Source organism: Cynocephalus volans, chromosome 8, assembly GCF_027409185.1.
Source record: "Cynocephalus volans isolate mCynVol1 chromosome 8, mCynVol1.pri, whole genome shotgun sequence".
Lineage (NCBI taxonomy): Eukaryota > Metazoa > Chordata > Mammalia > Dermoptera > Cynocephalidae > Cynocephalus > Cynocephalus volans.
In genome coordinates, this window is record NC_084467.1 from 128,128,882 (window position 1) to 128,146,648 (window position 17,767).

The 17,767-nt window shown below is 37.7% G+C and overlaps 1 protein-coding gene across 1 annotated transcript in view; it reads left to right on the forward strand.

Moving 5' to 3' along the window:
• The window catches only part of LOC134384384 (dimethylaniline monooxygenase [N-oxide-forming] 2-like), a 55,809-nt gene that overhangs the window by 30,135 nt on the left and 7,907 nt on the right, over nucleotides 1-17,767 (forward strand). The window contains 5 exon segments of the mRNA XM_063105910.1: nucleotides 1,622-1,721; nucleotides 2,351-2,419; nucleotides 3,289-3,431; nucleotides 6,493-6,744; nucleotides 7,940-8,282. Of these exon segments, the coding sequence (XP_062961980.1) occupies nucleotides 1,622-1,721; nucleotides 2,351-2,419; nucleotides 3,289-3,431; nucleotides 6,493-6,744; nucleotides 7,940-8,282 (907 nt within the window).

A 17,767-nucleotide genomic window follows, 5' to 3' on the forward strand; every position in this document is an offset into this window, starting at 1 on the left:
CCCTGCCATTATAGATTGCATATATTAACAGAGGAGAAAAATAATCTGTTAAAATGAAAGGTTTGAGTGATCATGATATTGATGGTGGAACTGCATTTATACTAATATCCATTACCATTGAATACTCCTTGCCTCGTTTCCCTTGAAAGGACATATAAAGAAATCAAACAGCTGCTTCATTCTCTTAATTTCTCTATAGAAATGGAATTTCTTAGAAATGTGCTGATTAAGCTCGCTGCTCTACATTCATCTCAGAAGCCTGTGGAAACTATTTTTGCTAATTACTTGTTTCTGGATGCAATCTCTAGCAACATAAAGATAGCCAGGTCACTTTGAAATACACTTGGAATTACCTTTTCCTGTGCTTCCTCAAAAACAAATAATCAACAACAACAACAACAAAAAAGCCCACAATATTCTCATTAGACATGCTCAATTTTTATCAATAACCTCTACTCTGAGAACTGGTAACCATGCTTAGAAATTAAAATTTAAATTACATTTATATAATTATAAAGGGCTCATTGTTTATGATTATCAATGTAATCTACATCAGTGATTCTCCGATACATGAAGGGGCACATAAATCACCTGGAGATCCTGCTAAAATGTGAATTCTGATTCAACAGGTATAGGGTGAGGTCTGAGATTCTGCATTTCTACAAGCTCCTGGGTGATGCTGAAGGTGCTGGACCTCAAACCACATTTTCAATAGCAAGGATCTACAGTGGTTTATGTAATATACTATCTGAACTACAAATGGAAATTTTAACTCTCAGCTGAAAATTGCCTGGATATTTTAAAGCCCTTTCACAAACTTTCTACTAATATTTCACATACATTTTTATACTAAGACAGCTTCAAAAATCACCAATACAGCATGCTGAAAAATATCTGAAAATTTGAAAAGCATGTTTAAGGAATTCAAAGACTTGCAGGCAAGAAGAAAAGTATGCCACTCTTCTAGACGTGTGACAAGCTTTGCTTCCATTTGACATTATTTTTTAAATACAACAGACAGAACATTTATGTACATTTTTTAAAAGTAGTATCTCGAAGATAGTGAACTACATTAAAAAAAGAATCAATGAACCAATAAATTATTTCATTCACAAGATCATGAACTGCTAATATGATGTACTGTTTTAAAAATAATAAACATAAACAACTACCGTTCAATTGAATGCTGACAACATGCCAGGCACTCTTCAAAGTGCTTTACATAAAATACCTTCTCTAATACAGAGTCCACACAGAGGTGGACTCACAAAAGGTTCTTGATAAATGCTGACTGATCACTTGAATGACTGGCATGTGTTTTGTGTCCTTATCCACATCTTGCCCTCCTTTTCTTTTCTCACTCATGTCCTTCCTCAGTATTCACACTGGTTCCCCCTGTTGAGTCAGGCCTTTTTGCACAAAGAAGCGTATTCTTAGCAGCTGCCTGCCAAATAAGAATGGGAAGGACACAGTTAGTAGTCTTTGCCTTCAGTGGCCTGAAATGGACTCAAATGAAACCTACGTACATTACAACTCTACCTATCCTTACTTCCAGGACCCTGGACAGGCCCATGTTATGCTAGAGTAATTCTCAGTGATGCCTTCTCTGTATTTATTCAAGACAACTGTACTTAGTGTGGAAAAACACCCAGCTGTCTCATCCTCTGGCCAATGGGAAGTTGTTACTCAGAGCAACGACAAGGAGCACAGAGCTGTCTTTTGTTACACCTTCCTCTGTGTAACCAAGACAGAAAAAAGAGAAAGAAACAATTCACTCAAAGTACCATCAATGAGGCCTGGAGGGACTTCCGCCCATCAAGGGAGCAGCAGCCCCGCTCCAAAATCAGCCTTTCTTTTTATTGACAAGACAAGGAAGTTTCACAAGAAAAATCAGTTGATTCAATCATCAAAGAAGGACATAAAAACAGGCAGTGTAAAACTTGTAACAGTAGTAAATTAACAATGTGACATTCCAGAATGTAATTTGTAAAAAGCTAGGTTAATTCACCAACAAACAGTTTGTCCTCAGTAAACATTTTCTTTTCCACATACTTCCTGCAGCAATTTCCTTAGCATATTTAAACAGCATTCAAACAGTTTCCTTAACATATCTTAAGAACAATCAGTAGGTTAGTCAATAGTCATTCAAGCTGGAATCAAACCAGCAACCTAAAATAGTCAAAGTATACAATCCCATCCCTAAACAGTGATTAGAATTGATTAGATGGCTTTTGCCAAATTTATCTGTGGACTTTTGTCCTCTACTCAAGAGCCTTTTGGCTCATTCATGCATTACCTAAAAATCCTATTCTAAGATCAAAGGAGAATCAAGATTTCTAACCCACTACAGTCTTTGATGCAGTTATGGTTTGCTGTGGCCATCACATCCTGCCTCACATCCCACTGAAGTCATTTCCAGGTAAGGTCTGCAGGGATTCCCAGCTTTTTGCAATAGGCTTCCAAACACTTTATATGCAGTCCAGATTGAAAGGCAAGATTTACTACTGCAACAGGACACATTAAAATTGGGATAGAGCTGGAAAGATGAAAGATTCCAAACAACATCATTGTTTCTATTGACTTCTTTAGGTTTTTAATTCACAGGAAGCTCAGCTAACTTCCTCCAAAATCACTAGGTCTTTGCCAGAATTTCAGAGAATTCTCACACAAATTGGCTCTGTTACAGAAGCCCTTTTAGCCATGTGCCTATCTTGGCCTTTTCTATCCTGACAAACACCTGTGACTTTGTTGCATCCTTGGAGATTTTCTGTAGAGCCATGCCCACAAATTGGTTACTGGGGAGAGTTCCTGGAAATATATACTGCTACAGGACAGTAAGGGGAAAAGAAATGCAGGCAATGGAACGCCACAGCCATTTGTCCTGGTGCCCCAAGGATCTTCCCTAAGAGAGCACACTTTTCTCCTAGGGCCTTCAGGAAAATGTCTAATACACTGGTTCACCTCCAGGCCTCACATTAGAATCACCTGTGGAGCTTCTGAAGCCCTGATACCTGGGGCCCCACCCTCAAAGATTCAAATGCAATGTGGTAGTGCTGGGTCAAGGTTTGCTCAGGTGATTTTAATACAAAGTCAGGTTTTAGACCTACTGATCTAAAGCAATGATTCCCAAAATTCTTTGAAGGGCTTTTCAAAGCACAAATTTTATCAACTACATTGTATATTGATAAGTTAAAATTTAAAAAACACAAATTTTGGGGCCCTACCCCCAGTATTTCTGATTCACTGCCTGCTCAGAAGTTCGAGCCTTCTCTGTTTTTTCTCCTGAAGGTATCCAGAAGTTCAAAGGTCAGTATTTCCATAGCCGCCAATATAAGCACCCAGAGGGATTTTAGGTAAAACACATTCTGGTGATTGGAAGAGGAAACTCGGCCTCAGATATTGCTGTTGAGCTGAGTAAGAAGACTGCATAGGTGCGATGCTCTCTGCTTACCTTGTGCCTTGTGGGAGAGGAAAGAGGAAGAGCATATTGGAAAAGCCCAGCTGTGCAATCAAGGCTCCAGTACCCATTCACTGGCTGGTTGGTTGCCCAGTGTGATGTCATAAAAAATGTGGAGATCAAGGAAAAAGAGTTTACCTCCTAGCTCTGTCACTAGCTGGCCATGTATCCTGGAGTCATTTCACTTTTCTGGGCTATGTTTCCCTCAGTTTTAATATGGGAAGTTTTGATCAGATGATTTTCAGTAGGAAAGGCCTTGTTTCTACCCAGAGGGCTTAATGAGAAGTTGCCCTGGTCATATTTGGGGAGATGCCTTTTAGAAACTTAATGCATATTAGAATTATATTTGAACTGTAAATAATCTTCAGGTACCCAAGTATCATGAAAAAAGATTAAATACGAGACAATAAAACTCCCAACCAAGATCATAGATATGTAGGTGCTTCCTGAGGCCTTCCAACCACTGTCTTCTTTGCACTGCTCAGGAATGACACCAGCTGAGCTGCCAAAGAGTCAAACATTACAAGATATAGATAGTGCTGAGAGATATGGTCAGAAATGGCATAAAATAAATCCCTTCTGGAAGAACAGATCTAGGCAAAGATGGGAAAAGAGCTATGGGTCATCTCCCAAAGCATTCCCTCTTGAAAGGGCCTGAACCGAGAGCCCCATCCCTCTTACACGAGCCTCCTCAGCCTGGCATCTCTGGTTGCACAGGACTTACCATGGCCATGTCCACAAAACTTTCCTGTCCTGAGTCTTACACTTTCGGGGTTGAGATGCCCAGTAGCTAACATGATAAACAAACATGGCGCCTCCCCAGCAAGTTAATGAAGGGATTTCATTGGGACCCATCAGAGTCACCTATCAGTCAGTATTGGTTAGTGCCACCCTGGGGACACAGCAGGTCACTAAAAGCAGAGCTGAGCAAAGGGAGGAGAGTGTGACAGGCAGGAGGAGAGGAGCTGACTTAGCTAGCAGCCACGTGAAGAGCCATCCTAGAACAGGTCAGGTCACGTTTGAACTTAGAACAGATATTCCAAAGAAATCAAATCATGGACTGCAAAAGCCAGTTTCTTCTATGGGTCTCGCTATGCAAAAAGCCTGCTTATGGTGCTACAGTCAATATTTTAAAATTATCTTGGCTATATTTGTGAGCCTTATAGCTCCTTAAACAATCTTTTGTACAGAATGTCTCTTCGGTATTTATTATATTAATAACATAAATCTATGATGAAACGTCATACACAGAGTAATATACTCCAAAATCTTCTGTGAGAAGGTGTACCAGAGACTATACAGGAGCTATGTATGTAAGGAATGGAACTAAGTACATCTGCAAATCTTAAAATTACAACCGAAACTCACCAAAGTCCTCAGGGTGTCCTGCTCTGTTAAAGGAAGTTCATGTTCATAATGATACTCTCTACCACAGTCTGAAAGCACCACTCAAGATCCTATGGGATGGTGCTGAGTCATCTACACACTTCCCATTAAAAAAACAAATCTCTGGCTTTTGGCCTGAAGCATGCATCTCAGAGAAAGCAGCCTGAGCCTAAATCCTCACGTATATTACACTTTTGCAGCTAGTGGAGCTAGCCAGGCTAGACTCCCCTGCTGCAGGGTGGGTCACAACAGAAAAAGAGTAAATAAAATAGGCAGAGCATCCAAACTGAAACATGGATTGATCCTAAGGAAGAAGGGTGGCCACTAAGTAAAGAAGCACTAATGGAAATATTTAAGTACAGTATCTAGTATCTGATCAATGTATTGCCAAGTCAGCATAAATGCAACAGCAGGAAAAAAAAATTGGGACATAAATATATTACCACACACAAGCCAACAATACAACATTTTATGTAGGTGCTACGTCACAAGCTAAGGAATTAGGGCCTTTCCCCACAACTTTGGTCCCCAAATTCTGGCTCACTTCAGATGTGAAGCACTGTATGAAACTCTTCTCCTCCACACTAAATTTACAAAATAATAGTAGTTAGCAGTGTTTATCACTTGCCAAGCAACATTTTAAGTACTTTACATATATCACCTTATTTAACCTATGCAATAATGCCACGAGGTAGGTACTGTTATTACCCCCATTTTGCAGAGAGAGAAATTGAGGCACAGAGAGGTTGAAATGACTCATCCAAGGCAACACAGGGGCTGGGATTCTAACCCAAGCAGTCTGTATTCAGACTTGCGTCCAGAGGCCATGATCTTCTCCTCTTAAGTGAATGGGTTTTCCTGCAAGCGAATCTTATTTAAGTGTTTATCAAGGACAGCCTGAAACAACAGAACTCAAAACGGTGTGTAAAAATGCAAGAAGCAATTCAAATACATATTTGAACAGTGGGGGAATAACAGTAAACAAGTAAAATAGGTATTTGAAAAGACAGTTGAACATACATTTTGAAAACAAGGAAAAGCTGAATAAACAAGGTAGAGATGAAAGGGAATCGCCATAGAAGTTAGGAGTTTTTAACTTTTAAAATACAAGTACATAACAAAGTTCCTCTAAGAATGGAAGAAAGCTGGTTTCCCTTGTTATTCGTCCCCCAGGGATACACAGATCCATACATTTATGCCTGTATAGTTATTAGGCTATAATCATACATTTGCAAGAATTATAATTGTTCACCTGCATTATAAAAGAAACTTGGGATGGGTGGACAAGGGAAGAGGAAGGAAGAAGGAACTTTCTTTTAAGGAGCAGCAAACCACAACTGCAAACATGGTAAAGACTTATGGATTTTATTATTGGTATTAGCCCAAAGATCTTCTCATGTCTCCATGAAGTTCTCAAGAGTTTGTTGCAGTCTTCCTTTATCAGTGTAAATGCCACTGGATACCCCGTCTTATGCTAAAGTTGCCAAAGAGCAGTGAAAACTAGGAGGTACTTCATTTCGAGGTCAATCATTGTTGAAACAGAACCTCAGTAAATTCTGGGGCCATACACCATGATACATCCCCTACACAGTAAATTCCTCCAAAGGGGATGATGCCCTAATTTAAACGTCATTCCTTTTGTTTACCAGGTATTTATCAGCACCAGGCAAGCCTCCTGGGTCATGAGCCATATCTCTGAAGATGACTATCCTTGGGACATGGTGTCCCACACACGGTTTAACTCTATATTCCAAAATATCCTGCCACGAATGGTTCTAAAATGGATGACAGAACAACAGATGAATCGGTGGTTCAACCATGAAAATTATGGTCTTGAGCCTCAAAACAAGTATTTTTACTTTTTTTATAGTATACTCATTGGTAAGCAAGGTTGTCTGAAGGTGCCTCTCGTTACAAAAATCCAAGTTACTAGCACGGAGGATTGAATTACAACCTAAAAGGATGAATATCATATGGGTCCTGGAGTTTGAATTCCAAATATGTTCTTTATGTCTTAAAAAAGAAAATACTTAAGAAGGTGAAACAGAAGTGTTATCATCTGCTCCAGAAAGCAAAACTAGAATCAATGGGAAGAGCTCTCTAATCTTCAGAGTCATCCAGCACTGGAGAAGGCTGCTTCAAGAAACTATGACCTTCCTTTCACAGGGCTGTGGTGAGAAACACGTAACTTTCTGACAATTTATGCTTTGCTAACTCTGTACACCATGAGGTTCTTCCCATGAGCAGCCTCGGAGAACATATTCCTTGCTCTTTGCCTAAAGACAAATCTCTGTGGATCTCAAGGATATACGTCATCAATATTGTAGGAACAAGCAAACATTATAGATGTTTAGTAACAGTTTCTTTCCCTTAAAGAAGAAAAAGAAAAACGAAAAGAAAAGCTTTAAAATCTTTTAACAAATGCCATGTAAGTGCTATATGCTGAGATCTGATACATGGGCCACTTATTATCTTATTTGAAAAAAAAAAAGAAAAAGAAAATGGTTCTCAACTGTACCAAAAAAAAAAAAGGAAACTCTCAGAAATACAAGCAGACTTTGTTCCATGTCCCATGCTATCACAGAGACTTCATGGGAACTTAAGATCAAAAAATATCGCTAAGCCTAATACATTAATTTTCACACTGCTCCCTTAATCAGTTTCACAACACATGGAAATTTAACAAATTTCCCATTCCTTACTTATGATCAGATAGAGATCAGATGAAACAGCAAAATAAATAAAGCTAGATAACATAAAAATGGTAGACACATCAATGGGATAATAACCGCCACAATACTCAGGGACTGACCACAGGCACTGACATTTTGTATAAGTTCTTTGAGATGCTTCTTTCTTTGAAATGTCTTTTACTCACATCAACTACATGTTTTCTCTCATTTACTGAGAATAGAGATTTGTGATGTGATAATAAAGTCACAGGATAAAGGTTGGGGCAAGTCAACTAGTCAAGTTAGAGTTTTATGAATATCTCAGAAACCCTTTTATTTTCAGAACTACCCCCCAAAAATGTCAAGAGGCTTCAATATTTCTCAGTAAATGATCCTTCTGACTGTTTTTATCTGTGTGTCTCAGATACCTGTACTAAATGATGATCTTCCAAGTCATCTACTCTGTGGAGCCATCAAGGTGAAACCGAGAGTGAAAGAGCTCACGGAAACTTCTGCCATCTTTGAGGATGAAACGGTGGAGGAGGACATTGATGTCATTGTCTTTGCTACAGGATATACGTTCTCTCTTCCCTTCCTTGAAGATTGGCTTGTTACTGTGGAAGATAATATGGTCTCACTATATACATACGTGTTTCCCCCTCACCTGGAAAGGCCAACCCTTGCATGCATTAGTCTCTTCCAGCCCCTAGGCTCCATTTTCCCAACAGCTGAACTTCGAGCTCATTGGGTGACAAGAGTTTTCAAAGGTAAGTGAGGGGGCAGGTGGGTGGCTGAGTGTTTCAGACCTGGTAGAGTTTATTTAAGCAAGAGTTGAGACAAGAAAATTGCAATGAAAAGATTGACAACCTTGGCTGCTCTCACAAAATTAACATCCTAAAAAGTTAATGAAGAATTCAAAGAATAACAAGCATAGGGATACAGTAATAATAAATACCTACAATTATCCTTTTAAAACATTAGTTCAGAGAATTTCAATTGCCATAAAATTAAGTACTTGTTCACCTTTCTTTGAATCATGACAGATCAGTTTAAGAAGGAAAATATCTATGTCTCCTGTTTTTACCTATGCAGTGTTTATAAATTCCTCAAAATATGTGCAAATCAAGAGACCTAGGGCCTCTTCCATACTTAATTTCAAATTAACTCTTCATACCTGAGCAGCTCAACTTCACATAGTTATAAAATTATTGAAAGGTTTCTCTCTGAGCATCTGTGCAGCACTTCACCCTCCTCAAAAGGCTATTATCTCCCTGCTTGCAGGGTTCGATTCTGTTCAACAAAAACTCATTGAGTACCTAGCCCTGTGCTGGAACCTGGTGAGACACAGAAAAATATAAACAGGTCATTTCAACACAATATGGCAAATGCTTTGATAGAGGAACACATGGAGTACTATGAGAAGAGCAGGGTGGAATAAGGGCAAGGCATGTGGTCTACGTAAACTTCTTGGATGACTGAGTTTCTCAGGTATGGAATAGGGAATCTCCTGAGCAAAAGTACAGAGGCATGACCCATATGGAGAGTTACGCAATATTTGATCTTTTAGAGCAAGATGTGTGAGTCAGAGAGGGATGAGAGATTAATCTTGGAGAAGAAAGGGACAGGACACAGGAACTTGTAAGACATGCTAAGGAGCTTGGATTATAAAATGTAGATCAGTTCAGCCTAAATCTGGCTACACACAAAAATCATCTGGTATGCCCTTAAGAACCCTGAATAAGTTTGGTCTGAGGACCTGGAATCTGCATTTTAGAATGGTCTTCAGCCAGAGGCATCACTGAAGGGTTATAAGCAAAGAACAGGCATTATCAGATTTTACACTTTAGGGAGGTCATTTCAGAAGTAGTGTGGTATATAGATTTGAAAGGAAGAAAAGAATGGAGGCTCAGTGACCAGTGAGAAGGCTCCTACAATAGTCTATGCTGAAATATGATGCACACATATTGCACACAGTTATTTATATTCAACGCTATACCCCACAGGAATGTGCGATCAATTATGTTTCAGTTAAAAAAAATAAAATTTAATGCAGCCTGGGTCAGAGCAGAATTGGAAAAGGGTACATAAATGTAAGAGATAGGTAAGGGTAAAATCAGCAGGAAAGAAAGAAAGGAATCAAGCATGACTTGCAGTTCTCTGGTATTGGAAACTGGGTGGGAAGCAGTGCTGTGAGCAAAGATCGGGTACAAGGAAGAAGATCTGGACAGGAGGACTTCAGTGATGAGCTAGCTTTGTACTACCTGAATCTAAGATGTCTGGTGACTAGCCATATGCAGGGGGACTTCACCATTTCTCAACACGTTTGCAGTATGGGGGATGTTTGTGAACAGGAGATGAATCGTAAGCCCACAGTTGTGTGGAAAAATAGTAGAATTACGCAGAATGAAAAGCAGGTTCCCACGGTTTAAATTATTGGACAATTTAAATTGCAGGTAAATATTTAGAACTCCTGCACAATGTTCTCGATGGTTTTCCTATCCAGACTGTATTTGGTCACAAAGTTCTCAAATGTTCAATCACGCTCCATATGCTTGGTGGGAGGTCACTCAAAAATACTGGAGAAAAAAAAAAAAAAAGCAAGAGGATAGACTTAGCAAATAACAATGCTCAGACAGACTTTTAGGACCTCATATTGAAAGCTAAGAAAATAGCCACATTTCCTATATTTTGACAGAAGCACAGCTGGAAAAATTGAAATAAATATGCCATAATAGCTAGCTAATAGATATATATGTTTAGTGCTTATTGTAGACCAGATGTCATGCTATGTGCATGTTATATGTCTTATTTCATTTAATTGTCACAACAATTCTGTGAGATGGATACAACTATTATACCCATCTTATAGGTGATGAAACTGAGATGAAATTAAGAGCAGTTAGGTAACATGCCCAAGCTCAAACTACTACCTGTGGGCCAAATCAAGCCTACTACCTGTTTTTATAAATAAGTCTTATTGGAATCCATTTGTTTGTGATGAAGCTGGAATTGGAACCCAGATCTGTTGGACTCTAGAACTGAAGATCATAGCCTTGCTCCGTAATATACTTATTTACAAAAACCTCTGTTATTAATAAAGTGCTTATTAATGGTTTATTTTATTTATAATCATATAGATATTACTTCTGGAGGAACTTTACGTAAAAACAGCACTTTCCTTGCAAATATTATCTAATTAATTTTATTTATAATTTTTGGTTTATATTTTAGCTAGATCTAGAAAGGTTTTGAGGGAATTTACAATATCTATGCAATAACATTTAAGATAATCATTGACATTTTGAAAAATAAGAATTGAGGAAGAAAAAGTATATCTTCCAAGTAGATGAAAAGCATGATAACGATTGGGCTTTGTATCTAGCTCTAACTTTACAGATAATCAAGGCAAAAAGCTAAACAGTGTTGATATTTTCATCTGATAAAAGAAAGCATATCAGTTTGTTAGGAGAGACAAACAGTTCCTTAGAACTGAAGTCTAAAAAAACACAAGCATTTCATAGTCACAGACATTGAGCAACATAATAGATAAATGTGGTTCTCAAACATTCACTAAGGCCGCTCTTTCCATGAACTGTGCTTTGGGAGATGAGCTATACCATGAAACCAGACCAAGGCCTTTGAATTGAGGGCAAATGTCAGAAATGTTGATAATTTAGGCAAATTTCTCCTCTAATTCTTCCAAAGCATTTATGGATACTGTCCTTAATTTTGGCCTAGTTCTCCCTCAAGGGCTTAGAATATGTGATGGCAATCTCTGTCAATGAAAACTTTTTCTTTAAAGTCCATTGAAATTACACCAGCATTTACATGCAAGATTATATTCATTGCTCCTATAAGCAAATTCCTTTGAAAAAAATGCAGATGATGTATATTCTTAGATCTTGATTTAAAACGGATTAATTTGATAATTATTAAAGATTGTTTGCAAGCCATTAATAATAAAACATATTAAGCCTTTATAGCAAGAGTCAGCCCACCACCTGTTTTTGTAGTAAATTGTTATTGAAACCCATTTGTTTATTGTCTGTGGCTGCTTTCAAACTGAAATGGCAGAGTTGAGTAGATGCAACAGAAACCATGTGGCCCTGTGACCTGCAAGTGCTGAGAGCTCTGCAGGGAGAACCTGGGATATTGCAAAAGACATGAAATGGATGCTCTAGGACTCAGTGACCTTTGAGGATGTGCCTGTGAACTTCACCCAGGAAGAGAGGGCTTTGCTGGATCCTTCCCAGAGAAATCTCTACAGAGACATGATGTGGGACAGCTTCAGAAACCTGGCTTCTTTAGGAATTTGTTCATCTAAATTATCTAATTTGAGGATCCAGTCCATGCCATATCCAGGGGACAAATGCAGCCACAGGTCCCACCCACACCCAAGCGATCACTGGAGGGACTTGCAGGCCCACCAAACGACCATGTGGGCCACTCAAGTCAGCGTGCACAGGACCCACGCACTGACTGAACAGGAACCAAGACAGCCCACCACACACTCAACTGCATTGAAAAAAAGAAGAGTCACCAGCAGAACCTACGAACAGAGGAGGAAGTCTTCTCCCTCATAACCCACTCCAGCGATAGAAGAATTAAGTGTTCTACCAGATGATAAAATATCAGTGTAAAAATACTAGAACTACAAATAAACAAGAAGATATGACACTGCCAAAGGAATATGGTAATTCTCAAGTACCAAGCCCTATACAGCAAGAAACCCTTGAGATGTCTAAAAAGGAACTCCAAGCACTGATTTTAAGAAAACTCCAAGAAAATGAAAAGAATCAACTAGAGAACACAATGAAATAAGAAAAAGTATCCAGGATATGAGGGATAAAATTTACAAAGAGATTAATAACTTAAAAAAGAATGTGTCAGAACTCCTGGAAATGAAGGATTCTTTCAATGAAACAAAAATAGAACAGAAAGCTTGAGCAGCAGGCTAGAGCAAGCAGAAGAAATAATCTCAGAACTTGAAGATGGTCTTTTTGAAATAATCCAGGCAGACAAGAAAAAGGAAGAAAGAATTCTTTTAAAATGAAGAAAATTTAAGAGAGCTAGCAGACAACCTCAAGTGCACAAACATCTGAATCATGGGTATTCCAGGAGGGGAGCAAAAAGGAAAAGGCATTGAAAACTTATTCAAGGAAGTAATAACAGAAAACTTCCCAGGTATAGGGAGGGATGCAGACCTTCAGATCCAGGAAGCCCAAAGATCCCCAAATAGATTCAATCCAAGATGATCCTCTCCAAGACACATGATAGTCAAACAGCAAAACTCAGAGACAGAGAGAGAATTCTAAAAGCAGCAAGAGAAAAGCACCAAGTCACCTATAAGGAAGCCCCGATCAGACTAATAGCAGACCTCTCAACTGAAACCTTACAGGCCAGAAGAAAATGGGGTGATATATTCAAAAGACTGTAAGAAAAAAATTGCCAGCCAAGAATCCTACACCCAGCATGGTTATCCTTCAGAAATGAGGGAGAAACAGTGGATTTCCCTGACAAACAAAAATTACGGGAGTTCACTGCCACATGACCAGCCCTGCAAGAAATACTCAAAGTCCTGCATCCAGAATCTGAAAAATGATAATCAATATCATGGATTCACAAGAAAGAGCAAAACCCACCATTAAAACCAAAATGCAAATGAGAAAGAGAAAGAAGCTAAATCATGTCACCTCAAAAATACAACTAGCATTGAAGATGAAAAATAAAAGGGAAAGAAAGGGGCAAATGTTGCTTAAAACATCTAAACAAAAAGCAATTTAATGACAGAAGTACAGCAATACTTATCAATAACAACTCTAAAAGTAAATGGATTAACTCACCATTCAAAAGACAAAGACTGACTGATTGGATTAAAAAGCTAGACCCAACTATATGCTGTCTTCAAGAGACCCACCTCACCTATAAGGAAAAGCACAGACTAAAAGTGAAAGGATGGAAAAAAATATACCATGTAAACAGAAACCAAAAATGAGCAGGAGTTGCTATTTTTATATCAGAAAAAATGACTTCAAACCAAAAACCGTGAAAAGAGATAAAGAAGGCCATTATATAATGATAAAGAGATATATCCAGTTAGAGGACATAACAATCATAAATATGTATGCACCCAACAGTGGAGCACAGAGATATGTAAAGCAAACACTCTTAGACCTAAAAAAAGAGATAGACCCAAATACAATAATAGTGGGTGGCCTGAACACCCATCTCTCAGCATTAGACAGATCTTTCAGGCAACAAGTCAACAAAGAAACACAGGATTTAAACTACACCGTACCAATTGGACCTGGCAGACATCTATAGAACATTTCACCCCACAACTAGAGAATATACATTCTTCTCATCAGCACATGGAACATTCTTCAGGACAGACCACATGCTAGGTCACAAATCAAGTCTTAGCAAATCTGAAAAAATTGAAATCATCCCAAGTATTTTTTCAGACCACGATGGATTAAAACTGGAAATCAATAACAAGCAAGTTTCTGGAAACTACTCAAGAGCATGTAAACTGAACAACAGACTCCTGAATGACCTATGGGACGAAGAAGAAATTAAACAGGAAATCAAAAAATTTATTGAAACTAATGAAAATAAAGATACACCATACCAAAACCTAGGGGATACTGCAAAAGCAGTACTAAGAGGGACTTTTATTGCAATAAATGCTTATATCAAAAGAATGGAAAGTTTTCAAATAAATGACTTAACACTATGCCTCAAAGAACTAGAAAAACAACAACAATCCAATCCCAAAAGTAGTAGATAGGAAGAAATCAAGCTCAGGGCAGAGCTAAATGAAATAGAGACCCAAAAAACAATACAAAGAATCAATGAAACAAAAAGTTGGTTTTTGTGAAGATAGATAAAATAGATAAGCCATTAGCTAGGTTAACAAAGGATAGAAGAGAGAAGATCCAAATAATGAATATCAGAAATGAAAAGGGAGGCATTACAACTGATAACACAGAAATACAAAAAATCATTAGAGATTATTATAAACAACTCTACAGCAACAAATATGAAAACCTGGAGGAAATGGATAATTTCTGGACACATACAAACTACCAAGACTAAACCAAGAAGACACAGAGAACCTTAACAGACCAATAATAAGCAATGAGATTGAAGCAGTAATCAGAAATCTTCCAATAAAGAAAAAGCCCTGGACCAGACAGCTTTACAGCTGAATTCTATTAAACCTTTAAAGAAGAATTAATACCACTTCTCTTCAAACTTTTCCAAAAAATTGAAACAGAAGCCATTCTCCCAAACTCATTCTATGAGGCCAGTATCACCCTAATACCAAAACCAGATAAAGAAACCAGCATCACCCTGATACCAAAACCAGATAAGGATGCCAATATCCTTGATGAACACAGATGCAAAAATCCTCAACAAAATACTAGCAATCAGATTACAGCAACACATCAAAAAAAATTATACACTATGATCAAATGGGATTCATCCCAGGGATGCAAGATTGGTTCAACATATGCAAGTCAATAAATGTGATACACCACATCAACAAAACTAAGGACAAAAACCATATGATTATCTCAATTGATGCAGAAAAGGCATTTGACAAAATTCAACATCACTTCATGATTAAGACTCTCAGCAAATTAGGTATAGAAGGAAATTATCTCGATACAATAAAAACCATTTATGACAAACCAATTACCAATATTATTCTGAATGGGGAAAAGCTGAAAGCTTTTGGAAGTACTAGCCAGAGCAATCAGGCAAGAGAAAGAAATACAGGACAGCAAGATTGTAGAGGACAAAGTCAAACTGTCCTTGTTTGCTGATGACATGAACTTATATAGGGAAAAACCTATAGACTCTACAAAAAAACTCTTACAGCTGATTAACAATTTCAGTGATGTTGCAGCATACAAAATCAACACCCACAAGTTAATAGCCATTTTTATACTCCAATAACAAAGTAACAAAATTAAATCAAGAAAGCAGGATCATTTGCAATAGTTGCCAAAAAAGAAACACATAGGTAATCAATTTAACCAAGGAGATGAAAGATCACTACAATGAGAACTACAAAACACTACTGAAATAGATTAAACAGAATACAAAAAGGTGGAAAGACATGCTATTGGGTGAGAAGAATTAATATTGTGAAAATGTCCATTCTACCCAAAGCAATCTACAGATTCAATGCAATCCCCATCAAAATACCAATGACATTCTTCACAGAAATAGAAAAAGTAATCCAAACCTTTATATGGAGCAACAAAAGACCCCAAATAGCCAAAGCAATACAAAGCAAAAAAATAAAGCCAGAGGCATAACACTACCCAACTTCAAATTATATTACAAAGCTATTGTAACCAAAACAGCACAGTACTGGCATAAAAACAGACACTCAGATCAATGGAACAGAATAGAAAACCTGGGAATCAGCCCACATACTTACAGCCAACTCATTTTTGACAAAGGCAGCAAGAACATACATTGGGGAAAAGACTGCCTCTTCAATAAATGATGCTGGGATCATTTGTATTCCATATGCAGAAAAATGAAATGACCTGTACCTCTCACCATATACCAAAATCAACTCAAAATGCATTAAAGACTTAAATATAAGACCTGAAACCATAAAATTATTAAAGGAAAATATAGGGGAAATACTCCAGGTAATAGGACTGGGAAAAGACTTTATGAATAAGATCCCAAAAGCACAAGCAACAAAAGAAAAAATAAATAAATGGGATTATATCAAACTAAAAATCTTCTGCATGGCAAAGGAAACAATCAACAGAGTGGAAAGACAACCTATGGAATGGGAGAAAATATTTGCAAACTATACATCCAGCAAGGAATTAATATCCAGAATATACAAAGAACTCAAACAATTATACAGTAAAAAAATAAATAATCCAATTAAAAAATGGGCAAATGAGATGAATAGATATTTTTCAAAGGAAGACATACAAATGGCCAACAGGTACATGAAAAAATGCTCAGCAACACTAGTCATCAGAGAAATGCAAATCAAAACCATGTTGAAATATCATCTCACCCCAGTTAGACTGGCCATTATTAAAAAGACCAAGAATAAGAAATGCTGGTGAGGATGTGGGGGAAGGGGAACTCTTCTGCACTGTCATGGAACTGTATATTAGCACAGCTGTTAGGGAAAACAGTATGGAGGTTTCTCAGACAACTACAGATAGAGCTACTATATGATCCAGCAATCTCAATGTTGGGTAGATATCCAAAGAAATGGAGATCATCAGGTCAAAGGGATATTTGCCCTCCCATGTTCACTGCAATTCTATTTGCAATTGCCAAAATATGTAACCAACCTAAGTGTCCATCGACAGACAACTGGATAAAGAAAATGTGGTATATATATATATATATATACACAATGGAGTACTACTCTGCCATAAGAAAGAATGAAATTCTTCCATTTGCAGCAACATGGATGAATATGGAGAAAATTATGTTAAGTGACATAAGCCAGACAAAGAAACAGAAATACCACATGTTCTCACTCATAACTGGCTGCTAGGAAGGAAGGAAGTGGGGGGTAGGGAAGGAGGGGACAAAGAAAAAATGAAGGAAAGAAAGAAAAGACCACAACAATATGTTGAACTTTCAGAAGGAGAGAACAATCCTAAAGATGGTAGAGATATAGGGGGAAGGGGGTGGGGGTGGGAAGTGATAGGTATGGCAAAGGGCATAAAGAAATATGATTTGGGAAGTCAAACTGTCCCTGTTTGCAGATGACATGATCCTATATATTGAACAGCCTAAAACCTCTACAAAAAAACTGTTGGAATTGATAAATGATTTCAGCACAGTAGCAGGATACAAAATCAACACACAAAAATCAGTAGCATTTCTTTTCTCCAATAGTGAACATGCAGAAGGAGAAATCAAGAAAGCTTGCCCATTTACAATAGCCACCAAAAAAATAAAATACTTAGGAATTGAGTTAACCAAGGAGGTGAAAAATCTCTATAATGAGAACTACAAACCACTGCTGAGAGAAATTAGAGAGGATACAAGAAGATGGAAAGATATTCCATGCTCTTGGATTGGAAGAATCAACATAGTGAAAATGTCCATACTACCCAAAGTGATATACAAATTCAATGCAATCCCCATCAAAATTCCAAAGACATTTTTCTCAGAAATGGAAAAAACTATTCAGACATTTATATGGAACAATAAAAGACCACGAATAGCCAAAGCAATGCTCAGC